The 14415-nt window shown below is 36.1% G+C and overlaps 3 protein-coding genes across 4 annotated transcripts; all 3 read right to left on the bottom strand.

The window, feature by feature from the left end:
• Positions 1-10: 10 nt before the first annotated feature.
• LOC9322167 (probable inactive receptor-like kinase SSP) lies at positions 11-6848 on the bottom strand. Of its 2 annotated transcripts, XM_021031961.1 has the most exons (8): positions 6328-6847; positions 4926-4928; positions 1337-1472; positions 980-1107; positions 816-885; positions 661-746; positions 357-548; positions 12-273 (listed from the first exon to the last, which is right to left on the bottom strand). In XM_021031961.1, exons 1-8 carry the CDS (start codon positions 6634-6636, stop codon positions 193-195), a joined length of 1005 nt encoding a protein of 334 aa, XP_020887620.1. In that variant the 5' UTR covers positions 6637-6847; the 3' UTR covers positions 12-192. The 2 variants fall into 2 exon arrangements, with proteins under 2 accessions (XP_020887619.1, XP_020887620.1); XM_021031960.1 differs by having other exon boundaries at positions 11-273; positions 661-885; positions 6328-6848.
• A 2191-nt stretch (positions 6849-9039) lies between these two features.
• On the bottom strand, positions 9040-11183 carry LOC110230060 (probable inactive receptor-like kinase SSP). Its single transcript, XM_021031963.1, has 7 exons — positions 10605-11183; positions 10396-10531; positions 10098-10231; positions 9939-10011; positions 9779-9864; positions 9370-9558; positions 9040-9281 (listed from the first exon to the last, which is right to left on the bottom strand). Exons 1-7 carry the CDS (start codon positions 10845-10847, stop codon positions 9156-9158), a joined length of 987 nt encoding a protein of 328 aa, XP_020887622.1. The 5' UTR covers positions 10848-11183; the 3' UTR covers positions 9040-9155.
• Positions 11184-11270: 87 nt separating this feature from the next.
• Positions 11271-13239, bottom strand: LOC110230059 (probable inactive receptor-like kinase SSP). The gene is made up of 7 exons (XM_021031962.1): positions 12740-13239; positions 12512-12647; positions 12254-12387; positions 12087-12156; positions 11932-12017; positions 11608-11796; positions 11271-11524 (listed from the first exon to the last, which is right to left on the bottom strand). The coding sequence occupies exons 1-7, from the start codon at positions 13043-13045 to the stop codon at positions 11456-11458; spliced, it is 990 nt and encodes a 329-aa protein (XP_020887621.1). The 5' UTR covers positions 13046-13239; the 3' UTR covers positions 11271-11455.
• Between the last annotated feature and the right edge of the window lie 1176 nt (positions 13240-14415).

The following is a 14415-nucleotide window of genomic DNA, read 5'->3' as shown; positions in this document are numbered from 1 at the left end:
CAAAAAAATGGAAAAAGGTTTCAACTTTGGTTTTGATTCTTAGTTCAGAAAATACACAAAACGCTCCAATCAGAAACCAACAAAGAAGGTGTCAAAGTATATAGTTCACTTTTTATCCTAGAGAAAATCAAGATTCTTCTTCCTTAACCATGTTTCTTCAAGAAGAGTTCTTGTTGAAGGCTATTTGCAGATTCAGGGTGGAAGTTGTTGTTGACTTGAAGATGATGCCTCCTCCTGCTGCTTTGTTGTTTCAGGCATTTCAGAAGATGGAATCTGCAAGCAAAATGATTCGGTTTTACAACATAAATGCGAAAAGTCGTCAAGGATGCAATTACGGTAATGGTAAGTCTCCTTACTTCTTTTTTAGCCTGCAAGGCTTCAAGTGTTGCAACAAGCTCTTTAGTGATGCGATTCTCTATATAATCCTTCCACTGCAAACATTCAGAGGCGAGTTTTAAAACTACAGTAGCTTCTTCTGTAGAGAACTTTCCCTTCAGATTTGGATCCATCAGCTCAGTAACATCCTTTCCATTGATCATCTCAAGAGCCTAGAAACAGAGGATAAATAACAACTCAGTAAAATGTTGCTTGTGTTGCAAGAAACTAAGGATTCCACAAAGTCAAGAGAAAGCAAGAGAAGACTTGAACAGAATCACTTACATGGCTTGGAGGAATTTCAACTCCAGTTAGCAGATTCAAAAGGATGTTACCAAATCTGTATGTCACATTCCCAGTGCTCACGTTTCCTACAATGAGAATATAAAACATCACATTCTGATATGAATAATCTGAAGAGACAAGCGTGAGCCGGTTACCTCCTTCTCTTCGATTATAACGGATGATCTCTTTCACAAATCCGAAACTAGAAAGACAGGCATCACCATCCTTCAACATATCCATTCACCAGTAAAAACAGTTTAGCATCCTTATAAGATCATACGAGAGAAGGCATAGGCATGAAAAATGTTGTTTTACATACCTTATCAAACAGAACAGTGTAAGCACTTAGATTATGGTACTCGTCAAAACGTACACTATTGCAATAATCCAATGCTTCAGCTATATGATAAGCCACTCGCAACCTCATTGACCATTCCATGTTCTTCTCTGTGTATCACAACAGGAAAAAAAAATCTTCAAAACAGAGAATGCTAATAAGTTCTGATTCATCGATTCTATAAGGCAGATTAATTTATACCATTCTACACCACAATCATGCACATACATTGACACCATCTATAGAACAAATCATGTCATATGCGACTAACAATCCAGACTCTTAACCTCAAACTCACAAATTTTCGATATGAAAACAAAAGAAGAGAATGAATCATACCCTGGAATAAACGCTTAGCAAGAGTATCATTAGGCATGAACTCTGCAACAAGAAGTCCTTCATCTTCCTCGCAGCAATATCCCAACAACTTGACGAGTCTCTTGTGTTTTAGCTCTCCAGCTGTTTTTGCGTCTTCCTGAAGAAACCCGAAGAAACAGAATCGAATCCATCAAAAGAGATCAACAAACTTGGTAAGGTTTAAAGGCAAAGAAAAGGTACCGTGAAGTATCTAGAATTGAAAATTAAGATCAAGAATTAAAAGAACACTCCTTTTCTTAACTTTAGAAATAACTCAAACTAAAGCTCTCCTTAATCTCTCTCTCAATTCTCTTAAGGTTTACCACAAGCTTTTGGCAACTCTTATATAGAAAATCTCAAGACCTAATCCTAAACAAACTATGACTTGTTTTAGATAACTCCTAAAACTAATATCTATGGATAACTCCCAAAGATATGACATTATCTCTTAATAAAAACAAATTACTTATCGCACAAGTAACTTCTTCTTCAAGCTTACACCAACATTCTCCCCTTTAAGCTTGAAGTCTTCCATTGACACAACATGAACTCCAATGAGATCTCTCATTTCTTTATACTTAGTTCTTCCAAGTGCCTTGGTTAAAATATCTGCCCTTTGTTCTTCACCAGGAACATGATCCACCTCAATCTGACCATTCTCTACACATTCACGTATAAAGTGATACTTTCGATGAATATGCTTGCTTCTTCCATGAAATACCGGGTTCTTCGTGAGTGCAATAGCTGACTTGTTATCAACCCGTATAGTTACTTTGTCACATTCTACTCCAATGACTTCCGCAAGTAGTTCTTGTAACCATATAGCTTGCTTAGCTGCCTCCGTAGCCGCCATGAACTCGGCTTCGCAAGATGAAAGAGCTACCACTTGTTGCTTCTGAGAACACCATGTAATAGGACATTCATTGAGATAAAAGATGTGACCAGCAGTGCTCTTTCCATCATCAAGATCTACATTGTGGCTGCTATCGCTATAGCCCACTAAACCCGACTTGGTTCCTTGCTTGAAATGTAGACCATGAGTTGTGGTTCCTTGAATATATTTCAAAATCTGTCTCAATGCCGTTCCATGCGATTCTCTTGGTTCTTGCAAGTACCTACTCAAGATCCCAACACAAAAAGAAAGATCGGGTCGCGTATGAAGTAAGTACCTAAGACACCCGATATTTCTTCTATAATCCTGCTCATTGACTCGCTTCTCTTCTAGTGCCTTAGAAAGTTCAAGACCCGACGTCATTGGTGTATGAACCGCATTACACTCACTCATCCCAGCCTCTTCAAGAATCTTCTTAGCATATCTTTCTTGCCTTAACACGATCCCATCTTCTCCTTGAAACACTTCAATCCCGAGGTAGTAGGTGAGTTTTCCCAAGTCGCTCATATCAAACTTTCCCGCCATTCCTTTCTTGAAATCAAGTATCAAATCCAAGCTTGAACCCGTGACTAGTAAGTCATCAACATACACAGCTACTATGAGAAGGTTCTCCTTTTCTTTCTTTCTGTAAAGTGAAGGCTCCTTAGAACATTTTTCAAAACTCAACTCTCTGAGGATTTCGTTTAGCTTGGTGTTCCATGCCCGCGGTGCTTGTCTTAGTCCATAGAGAGCCTTGTGTAGCTTGTAAACTTTTCTTTCACTTCCTTTAGTCACAAATCCCTCAGGTTGACTTACATAAACATCTTCTTTCAATTCTCCATGGAGGAACGCAGTTTTGACATCTAGATGGTGCACTTCCCATCCCTTTGAGGCTGCTAAGGCTATAATAAAACGTATTGTCTCAATTCTTGCTACCGGAGCAAATACCTCATCGAAATCAATCCCATGCCTTTGCACGTATCCTTTTGCCACCAGCCTTGCTTTATGCTTGTTTATGCTTCCGTTGGAGTTACGTTTTAGTTTAAAAACCCACTTCAAGCCAATTGGTTTACTACCAATGGGAAGATCAACGAGACTCCATGTTTTGTTCTTTTCTATTGACATGATTTCTTCTTTACATGCATTCCTCCATTCATGTGATTTGTTTGCTTCTCTGAAGTCACTTGGTTCCTCATTGATCATGAGCAAAAGATGTTCTCCTTCGTTCTCTGCTAGTAACACGTAGTCATTCAGGTAGGTTGGCTTTGAGATTTGTCTTCCAGACCTTCTTAACAATGGTGGTGCTTGCGGCTGTTCTGGTTCAACATTATCAGCTTCGGATTCATCAGCAATTTCTTCTTCTCTATCCGATTCATTCTCATGTTCTCTGTTTTCCTCTGTTTCTTGAACAACTTCATTATCATCAATCCCATGATTTCCAAATTCTCCAAAGATAAGTGTAAAGGTTCCTGTTTCTTGGCTAGATATTTCTGAGTTATTCCACTTCCAGCTTTTATTTTCGTCAAAAACTACGTCTCTGCTTACAATGATTTTTCTAGTGGTTGGATCAAGGAGACGGTACGCCTTTGAGCCATGTTCTGTCCCAAGGTGTACAAGGATTCTTGATCGGTCATCAAGCTTTCTTAAATGCGGTCCATCAATTTTGGCATAGCTGATACACCCGAAAACTCTCAAATGCTCTATGTTTGGCTTCTTGTTCTTAAAAACTTCATATGGAGTTTGGTAAGCTAGAGCTCTTGTTCCTACTCTGTTTATTAGGTAAGTTGAATGTCTCACCGCTTCTCCCCATAGATAGTTAGGTAGGCTCATATGCTTCAATATACTTCTTGTCATCTCTAGCAAGGTCCTGTTTCTTCTTTCAACCACTCCATTTTGTTGAGGGCTATATGGTGCGGTTAAATGTCTTGTGATACCTTCTTTTTCACAAAATTCTTGAAACTCATGAGACATAAACTCGCCTCCTCTGTCTGTTCTAAGTATCTTTATTCTGGCACCACTCTCTTGCTCAACCAATTTCTTGAAACTTTTAAATTTCTCAAATGCCTCACCTTTTTCTCTTAACAAAATAGACCACATGTAACGTGAGTGATCATCGATTAAGACGAACACATACCTCTTTCTAGCAGCCGTTGATGGTGATATTGGCCCGCAGAGATCACCATGTAATAACTCGAGAATACTAGATGCACGATACAGTGTTGCTTTAGGGAACATCTTCCTTGTTTGCTTTCCAAGTAAGCAGGATGGGCATGTTTCTTTTTCTTTTGGAGCAGCCGGTATTCCTTTAACCATGTCTTTTGCCACCATTGTTTTAAGAGTCTCAAGATTGATGTGTCCAAGTCGGGCATGCCATTTAGCTGAGTCATCTGATGTTATAAGTTGTAGACAGTTTGTTTCTTCTACTTCCAGATTCACCTTATACAGTCTGTTCCTTGATCTTGTTGCTCTCACTAACAAGTTTCCATCTCTGTCATGCAGAATTAGGTAATCTTCTTTCATTCTTACCTCACACCCTGATTCAGTGGCTTGTCCTAAACTTAAGATGTTGCTCTTGAGATCTGGTATGTAGTAAACATCATCTAGAATTTTTCTTTCTCCGGTTTTACTTAAGAAAAGTATTGAGCCCTTTCCTTTTATGTCAATACACGAGTCATCTCCAAACCTTACTTTCCCTGTGACCGTCTCATTCATCTTGTAGAACCAAGCTCGATGTCCCGTCATGTGATTACTAGCCCCATTGTCAAGATACCAAGTTTTTTCAGAACCTGTCTCAAATTCTTTTGGCATTACATTGTTTTCATTCAAGAAAACTACCTCATGCATCATAAGGGACTCTGCTTCATGAGTACTATCTTCCTCCTTTTCTTGTGTCTCCTGAAGCTTAACCAACTTTAAGAGTCTATCAGGACAATTGGAAGCATAATGTCCTGTTTTGTCACATCGGTAACAAGTCACTTTGGGCTTGTCTCTTTGAGCAAATTCCTTTTGTTGATAGCCATACTCTCTGGATTGGTAACCAAATCTTCCTCTGCCTCTTCCAAAGCGTCCTCGACCTCTTCCTCTTCCTCCTTCTTGTGAGTCTGAGCTTACATACATGAGCTTACTTTGATCTTCCTGCGGATCTTCTTCCTCGTCACAAACTCTATCTTCGTATGTTTTAAGTCTTCCCACAATGTCTTCAAAAGTTGTTGTCTTGAGATCAAGAACTTGTTCTAGGGCTGCTATTATGTGAATATATTTCTTCCTAGGCAAGCTCTTGAGAAACTTCTTAACAACTTTTGTTTCTTCAATTTTTTCACCTAAGGAGGCTGCTTTTGTAGAGATCTCTGACATTCTTCCAGCAAAGTCATCGATGGTGTCGCTTTCCTTCATCTTCAGCCTGTCAAACTCATTCATAAGTGTCTGCAGTCTCGCTTCCTTTACACGGTCAGCACCGAGATTCCTTGATTTGATAGCATCCCAGACACCTTTTGCAGTTTCATGTTCGCCAACTTGTAAGACCATCGATTCTGGTACGGATTGGAATAATAGAGCACGGGCTATATCATTCTTCTCTATGTCATTAGAACCAGGATCGATTGTTTCCCACGTCTTATGCGCACGGAGGGTTGCCTTCATCCTCATGGTCCAAACTGTGTAGTTTGAATTTGTTAGCATCGGACATTGTATAGTTGATGGTACTCCCTCCTTTGGTTTGTTACCCGTCGTGGCCAATTCACTCATATCTCGGATGATCTTCGTTCTTAATCACGTTTGAGAAACAAAGCTATAGGCTCTGATACCAAATCTAGAATTGAAAATTAAGATCAAGAATTAAAAGAACACTCCTTTTCTTAACTTTAGAAATAACTCAAACTAAAGCTCTCCTTAATCTCTCTCTCAATTCTCTTAAGGTTTACCACAAGCTTTTGGCAACTCTTATATAGAAAATCTCAAGACCTAATCCTAAACAAACTATGACTTGTTTTAGATAACTCCTAAAACTAATATCTATGGATAACTCCCAAAGATATGACATTATCTCTTAATAAAAACAAATTACTTATCGCACAAGTAACTTCTTCTTCAAGCTTACACCAACAAAGTAGTCAGGATCATCCCAAGGTGTTGTATTCTTGAATCTCTTGACAGCGACGAAACCAAGATTCTCTGATAAGCGACCTTTGTAGACAACGTTGGAAGATTCTTCTACGTTCTCTGATATGATCTCGTCGGAACTGAAGTTCTTTGTAGCTGCCGTGAGATCGGAGAGGAAGAACTCTGTGAAAGGCCAGTTTACGAATCCGTCGTTCTTGACATCGTCCTTCTTGCGTTCACCGGGAGGAATCTGCGGCTGTTGCGGAGGTTGTTGATCGTTCTCAAGAGGCGTCGAGGAGCAACAACCACCCATGGTTTCGTTATCGCCGGCAAAAGCAGAGTATCGAAAGCGTTCTTTGCGAGAGAGAGAATGACAAAGTGAGAGAGAGACGAAGAGAGTATATATCACTAAAGAATTGAGTTTATGGTTATGATGAATCTTTTAAAACAGAGTATCACTAATATCTATACTCAAGATCACGCAATCTTGATCGTTCGTTGATCTTCATCTTCTAATTATTATTATTAATTTTGTTTTTTTTACTTGCTCACATTTTTTTGTCTGTCTCGCTTTTGATATTATATATTCCTTGTTTTTCACTAGTGGGTTAAATTATATGTTCCTATATTTAAGAAGATTTTGCATTGCATGGTGGTGTAACAAGGGGATTTGCAAAGGTCTGATATTTTCTTTTAATGAGATGAATTCATTTGAACCCTTTAACAAAAAGAAGAGAGGAATTTATATGTATTTTTTTTTCTAATATAACAAAGGTAAAAGATATCACTGCTTGTAGAATCGATATTGAATCAGAACTTGATACCATTTCTCTGCGATCTGTCATGTAAGTGATGCTGTTTGGTTTGATTGGTCCTGATGTTTGTTCCTCATGTTTGTTTTGATGATTGAAATAGGTTGATGAGTCCATTTGCAAGTTTGCAAAGAAGGGTTTGACCCCATCACGAAGAATGACACCAATCTGCTCAGAATCTTGTGGCTTGAGAAGAATATAGTTGATCATGTCCTTCAGGAAGGACCATTTCATTGTCTGCACTCTGCATTGCAACTCAGAGCTCTTCTTCTTTTGAACCTATGTATCTGTTTTCGCTAGTTTTGATGGGTTACAACTTGCTATCTATGAGATTTTTATTTTAGGGAACGAATTTGTTTATGCAAATCTTTCAGACTGGTTGATGTCAATTTAGTGTTGGGCTTAAATATTGGTTTTAATACTTCTTGGCTTTAATAATTTCGTGATGGGCTTAAAGTATTTAGTTTAAGTTCAGTTCAGTGTTGAGTGGTGACTTGGAGGAAGAACAAGTACGTGCAACATAATCAACTTCTTGGAAAAACAATCATCAAGTAGACATATTTTTGGGTGCTCTAGTTGTAGGTCCCAGAACTTAAACATTGCATAAGTTGTAGAATAAAACTTGTATAGTGAAAACTTGCTTAATGAAAAATCACATAATGAAATTAGTTAAAAAAGTATGTTGATTGGATACATTTTGGATAATGACAAAATATAATATTATATCATCAATATATACTTATATTTAATAAACAAAATAATTTTATTTTAAATAAAGTTTTAAGTAATATTTGATAATAAAAATATATAAATATTAAAAATTGTTAAAACCTTGTGAAGTTTTAATTTTTAAATATTATTTGACAATTTTATAAATAAAATATTGATAAATCGGTTACAGTCTTCGAATAGCAAACAAAAAACCTTTAGCTATTCACGATTATTGCAAAGGGAAAGATAAAAACAGAAGTTTTAACCTGAAATTGAAACACAAAAGCGGAATTCAGATTCTTGTCCTATTTTGCCAAGAATCAAACATGGGTCAGCCACTCCCGTGATCCCTCCTTTAGTCTTCTTCAATGCTATAGTTGTCAACTGAAGCTTTTTATTATTCTATTGTCATCTCCAACCATTGTCCACATGATTACTAACTTTCCATTGTATTCGAAAAGTGCAACTGACTTAGCCTTGAATGGTCTCAAATCCAAGACTTTTTGCCATTAATTCAGACTCTCATCATATCATATGAATCCTGACGAGATCAACTGAAAGGGCCGTACCAATGTTTATGTAATTTTTATCTTCACATATCAATTGAAAAGGTCGTGCCAATGTTTCTATGAGCTTGAGGCAAGTATAAAATCTAATATATATTTTGTTGTAAAAGTTTTGTACGATAATCTTATTCTTTTTATTTCTATAAACTTTTCTACCAAACACTAGGAGTAGACATTTAGTTATTCGATTAAAGTTTCAGATTTTCAGAATCAAATTTTTCTTTTTTTTGGTTCAATATAAATTTTTTGATTTGGTTTAAGTTCGGTTTGGACTCTTTCTAACAAATGCTTTTGGTTATTATTTTTTTGATCGTGATTTCTGAAATCAAGCGACAATTATAGAAAAACTATACTCATTCTATTGCTAGAAAATTAATGTTTTTGAGTTTTCATATTTTTTAATAACTCTGAACCAATAGTAATAGAGAATAGTTAAAGTTTATAAATATATTAATTTCAGTTAATAAAAATTTAAAAAATTAATGTTTGTGGAACAAACTAAAAAAATTAGTACATTAAATATCTAGGAACATAGGGAATATAATGAAATTTTTTGAGAAAATAGAACAAGTTAAGTGGTGAACTATTCACCTAAGATGAACTAATTAGCGAATAGCCAATCAGCAAAACGACATGTGTTAGTTACATATGTATTTCATTTGAACCCTTTAACAAAAAGAAGAGAGGAATTTATATGTATTTTTTTTTCTAATATAACAAAGGTAAAAGATATCACTTGTTTTTTACATTTTACATTTTAAATGCGGTTGACAATAAGCTCCTTTTCTTACTTCTTGCTGTTGTTGTTGACTTGAAGATGCTCCCACCTCGTGCGGCTTTGCCAGTTCAAGCATTTGAATATATGGAGTCTGTGAGCAAAAAGATCGGTTTTATTTATAACACGAATGCGAGAAATCATCAAGAATGTAATTACAGTTACAGTAAAAGCCTCCTTACTTGTGTTTTAGTTTGCATGGCTTTAAGTGTTGCAACAAGCTCTTTTGTGATGAGACTTTTTCTATTTTCGCACTGCAAACATTGAGAGGCGAGTTTGAAAACTACGAAAGCTTCTTCTGTAGAGAACTTTCCCTTCAGATTTGGATCCATCAGATCAGTAACATCCTTTCCATTGATCATCTCAGGAGCCTAGAAATTGGAAGATAGCAACTCAGTAATATGTGGCTTGTGTTGCAAGAAATTAAGGATTACAATCACAACTATTCTAATGAGCTTATATATGTGGCTTGTGTTACAAGGAATTGACATTGACAGATTTTCTAAGGGTTACAGTCAAAAGGTCAAGAGCAATGATTAATCCATAAGATTACTAAGCTACTAAAGAGAGGACTTGAACAGAATCCCTTACATGGCTTGGAGGAACTTGCTTTCCAGTTAGCAGATTCACAAGGATAGTACCAAATCTATATGTCACACTTTTAGGGTTCACAATTCCTACAATGAGAATATATTATGTAACATCACACATTCTGATATGAACAATCTGAAGAGAAAAGCGAATTGATTACCTCTTGTTCTCTGACTTCGATCATAATTGATCGCCTTTATCAAGCCAAAACTAGAAAGACAGGGATCACCATCCTTCAATATCCCATTAAGCAATAAAAACAGTTTAGCATCCTTAGATCATTAAGAAGGTATAGGCATGAAAATGTTGTTTCACATACCTTATCAAACAGAACCGAGTAAGCACTTAAGTTATTGTACGATGCAAAACCTGCACTATTGCAATAATCCAATGCTTCGGCTATACAATATGCCACTCGCAACCGCATTGACCATTCCATGGTTTGATTTTTCTCTGTGAATGCTAACAAGTTCTGATTCAATACCGATTCTTCGGATTCAAAACAGAGAATGCTAAAAACTTCTTAATTGATTCTACAAGAAGATACATAGACACCATCTATAGTACAAATCAACCAAATTTTAAATGTGAAAACAAATGAAGAGAAGGAATCATACGATTGAATAAAAGCGTAGCGAGATTATCATTCGGCATGAGCTCTGCAACAAGAAGCCTTTCATCTTCATCGCAGCAATAACCAATCAAATTGACGAGTCTCTTGTGCTTTAGTTCACCAACTGCTTTTGCGTCTTCCTGAAGAAACAGAATCAAACCCATCAAAAGAGATCAATAACTATCGCAAAATTCACAAGCAAAGAAAGGATACCGCAAATTCTTCATGATCAGACCACTCTGAATTCTTGAATCTCTTGATAGCGACGAAGTCAAGAATCTCTGATAAAAGACCTTTGTAGACAACATTGGAAGATTCTTCTCTGTTCTCTGATATGATCTCGTTGGCACTAAAGTTCTTGGTCGCCTTCGTGAGATCGGAGAGGAAGAACTCTATGAAAGGCCAGTCGCTGAATCCGTCGTTCTCGAGAGGCGTCGAGAAGAAACAACAACCCATGATGATCACGTTTTCGCGGGCAAAGCAGAGCTTCCAAAGCGTTCTTCGTTATAGAGAGACAGAGACCGTTGGGTAAAAGGCTTTATGATTATGATAAAAGTTTTATTGTGTACTAAGATCAAGATTACTACTATGATATCTTTTTGTTAATAACTTCATAATTATGTATTGTTTAAATAATAATTATTTTTGGTAAATGAGAGGAATTTATTTACATTATAACTCTCTAATTAATATATTGGCTCCAATGTTCAACGTTTTTTAGAATATCAAAACAAAAAGAAAATGTTCAACGTTTTAGATTGCCACTTGTACTAAGCCACCAAGTATGTAGTTCTCATTTGATTATCACACTTTATTTAGGTCCCTATGTAAAAATTGATACGCATGGGTTTGGTGTCATTACACTAATCAACATGAAAAAAAAAAACAAGGTTTCAACTTTGGTTTTGAGTCTTAGCTCAAAAATTTACACAAAACGCCCCAATCAGAAACCAACAAAGAATATGTCAAAGTATATAGTTCACTTTTTACCCCACAGAAAATCAAGATTCTTCTACCCTAACCATTTTACTTTGTTGAAGCTATTAGCAGATTCAGTGTTCAAGTTATTGCTGTTGACTCGAAGATGATGCCTCCTCCTGCTGCTTTGTTATTTCAGGCATTTCAGAAGGAACCTGCAAGCAAAAAGATTCAGTTTTATAACACGAATGCGAAAGATTATCAAGAATGCAATTACAATAACAGTAAGACTCCTTACTTCGTTTTTAGCCTGCAAGCCTTCAAGTGTTGCAACAAGCTCTTTTGTGATGAGACTCTTTCTATCCGTGCACTGCAAACAGTCAGAGGCGAGATTTAAAATCACGGTAGCTTCTTCTTTAGAGAACTTTCCCTTCAGATTTGGATCCATCAGCTCAGTAATATCCTTTCCATTGATCATCTCAGGAGCCTAGAAACAGACGAAATAACAACTCAGTAATATATGGCTTGTGTTGCAAGAAATTGACAATGACATAATTTTATGATTACAACCACAACGTCAAGTGAAAGAAAGAAAGGAGGACTTGAGAACAGAATCACTTACATGGCTTGGAGAAATTTGAATTCCAGTTAGTAGATTCAAAAGGATAGTACCAAATCTGTATGTCACATTCCCAGTGTTCACACTTCCTACAATGAGAATATAAACATCACATTCTGATATGAATAATCTCAAGAGAGAAATGCAAATTGATGTACCTGTTCTTCTTCGATCATAATCGATGATCTCTCTCACTAAACCGAAACAGGAAAGACACGCATCATCATCCTTCAATATATCCATTAAGCAAATATAAAACAGTTTAGCATCCTTATAAGATCATACGAGAGAAGGCATAGGCGTGTGTAAATGTTGTTTTACATACCTTATCAAACAGAACAGTGGAGGCACTTAGATTATCGTACTTTGCAAAACCTGCACTACTACAGTATTCTAATCCTTCGGCTATATGATACGCCACTCGCAACCTCATTGACCACTCCATGGTTTGGTTTTTCTCTGTGAATCACAACAGACTTAGAACTTCAAAAACAGAGAATGCTATCAAGTTCTGATTCCCTATCTATAACCTCAGATTCACCAATTTCTAAATGTGAAAACAAAAGAAGAAAATGAATCATACGATGGAACAAACGCTTAGCAAGAGTGTCATTAGGCATGAACTCTGCAACAAGAAGTCTTTCATCTTCATCGCAGCAATATCCCAACAACTTGACGAGTCTCTTGTGTTTTAACTCTCCAACTTCTTGTGCCTCTACCTGAAAGAGATCGAAAGAAACAGAACCGAACCCATCAAAAGAGATGAATCGGAGAATTGTTAAAATAGGTTTTGAAGGCAAAGAAAGTGTACCCCAAAGCCCTCATGATCAGGCCAAGGCGTATTCTTGAATCTCTTGACAGCGACGAAACCAAGATTCTCTGATAAACGACCCTTGTAGACAAAATTGGAGGATTCTTCTGCGTTCTCTGATATGATCTCGTCGGTACTGAAGTTCTTGGTCGCCGTTGTGAGATCGGAGAGGAAGAACTCTGTGAAAGGCCAGTTGACGAATCCGTCGTTCTTGACTTCGTCGTTCTTGCTTCCGCCGAGCTGATTCTGCGGCTGTTGAGGAGGTTGATCATTCTCGAGAGGCCTCGAGTAGCAACAACCACCCATGGTTTCGTTTTCGCGGGAAAAAACAGAGTATCGAAAGCGTTCTTCGTCTAAGAGAGAGAGAAAGAGAAGAGAGAGACCGTTGGGGAAATGGGTTTATGATTATGATTGACCTTTTATAACAGAGTATCACTAAATACTAAGCTCAAGATTACGCATCTTGATTTGATTAGTGATCGTCTCTTTTTTTTCCTGCTCTCATTTTTAAAGCTTTGGTTGTATAAGTTGAAGTCAATTCCATTAGAATTAAAGTTTATCAGATTTTAAAACATCTGGGCTCATTGAAAGTGAATCATTATTCATTTTATCAAAGACATGGAAATGTATTATCAATGATTTCATTTGGTTTTCTGTAACAGAAGAGAATTCTATAACAAATGATTGTTATAATCTAATCGAAATTTGGCCAAACTTTTGTCATCTTTTTTTTTTCTTCTTATTTCATGATTTTCTACTGTTTTAAAGTTTTTACAAAATCTCAGTTACTAGCTAATGAGTATAATCACTGTATGTATATTCTTATATGTACACGTGAAAAGAGAAAAAATGGGATTTTGGTTATTCTCATATGATTGTGAAAATCTCAGGTATAAGGTAAGATTTTGATTGCTATAATTTACACATGAAATCAGTTTCAGATTCATTCAAATCTTTTCAAATCAAATCATTTGTGAAAATCTATTAAACATGAATAACATAGAACTTTAATTGATCATTGTAAATATGAGAACCAATAACACTAGATTTCAAACTCTTTTAATATAGACATTAGAAATATGAGAACGAATAACACTTGATTTTAAACTCTTTTAATGAAGATTTTATAAATATAAGAACCAATAACACTTGATTTAAATAAAGTAGTTAAAATCCACTAACCAATAACATTAGATTTGAGTTAGAGTTGGACTCTATTAAAATCTACTAACCAATAACACCACCTTAATATTTTTTCCCATTTGAGAATTTTGCATTGCATGGCGGTGACAAGTGGATTTTGCTAAGGTCTCTGATATCTTTTTGTTGATAAATTAAATTTTTTACAGTGAATTGTTAATGAGAGGAATATATTTACAATATATTGAGTCCAATGTTCAACGTTTTAGATTCCACCAAGTAATGAATCTATCGATCACTTAAAACCAAGTGTTAATTTGGTCGTCCATGTATATATACCCTCAGATGTACATTCATTTGAGTATCATCAAATAACGTAGTCACACTTTATTCTCAAACTAGGCGTCTAGGCCACAGTGTTGATATAGTTATACAAATTTAAGAAATAGAGAAAGAGAGACGAAAAACAAGAATAACAAATCTAAACTTTTGATATAATTATTGATACGATATTTATGATTTACACGATGATTCAA

The sequence above is a fragment of the Arabidopsis lyrata genome (genome assembly GCF_000004255.2).
Source record: "Arabidopsis lyrata subsp. lyrata unplaced genomic scaffold ARALYscaffold_3, whole genome shotgun sequence".
Taxonomy (NCBI): domain Eukaryota; kingdom Viridiplantae; phylum Streptophyta; class Magnoliopsida; order Brassicales; family Brassicaceae; genus Arabidopsis; species Arabidopsis lyrata.
This window is presented reverse-complemented; position numbering and strand designations above follow the sequence as displayed.

Bases quoted from the DNA above. Each gene is read 5' to 3' on its own strand.
- LOC9322167 (XM_021031960.1), bottom strand. From the start codon at position 6,636: ATGGGTGGTTGTTGCTCCTCGACGCCTCTTGAGAACGATCAACAACCT. The intron at 1,108-1,336 runs GTATGATTCATT...TGTGATACACAG, and splicing joins TGCTAAGCGTTTATTCCAGG to AGAAGAACATGGAATGGTCA. The intron at 886-979 runs GTATGTAAAACA...GATATGTTGAAG, and splicing joins ACACTGTTCTGTTTGATAAG to GATGGTGATGCCTGTCTTTC.
- LOC110230060 (XM_021031963.1), bottom strand. From the start codon at position 10,847: ATGGGTTGTTGTTTCTTCTCGACGCCTCTCGAGAACGACGGATTCAGC. The intron at 10,532-10,604 runs GTATCCTTTCTT...CTGTTTCTTCAG, and splicing joins CTGATCATGAAGAATTTGCG to GAAGACGCAAAAGCAGTTGG. The intron at 10,012-10,097 runs GTATGTGAAACA...GGGATATTGAAG, and splicing joins ACTCGGTTCTGTTTGATAAG to GATGGTGATCCCTGTCTTTC.
- LOC110230059 (XM_021031962.1), bottom strand. From the start codon at position 13,045: ATGGGTGGTTGTTGCTACTCGAGGCCTCTCGAGAATGATCAACCTCCT. The intron at 12,388-12,511 runs GTATGATTCATT...TGTGATTCACAG, and splicing joins TGCTAAGCGTTTGTTCCATC to AGAAAAACCAAACCATGGAG. The intron at 12,018-12,086 runs GTACATCAATTT...TTCTCATTGTAG, and splicing joins TTATGATCGAAGAAGAACAG to GAAGTGTGAACACTGGGAAT.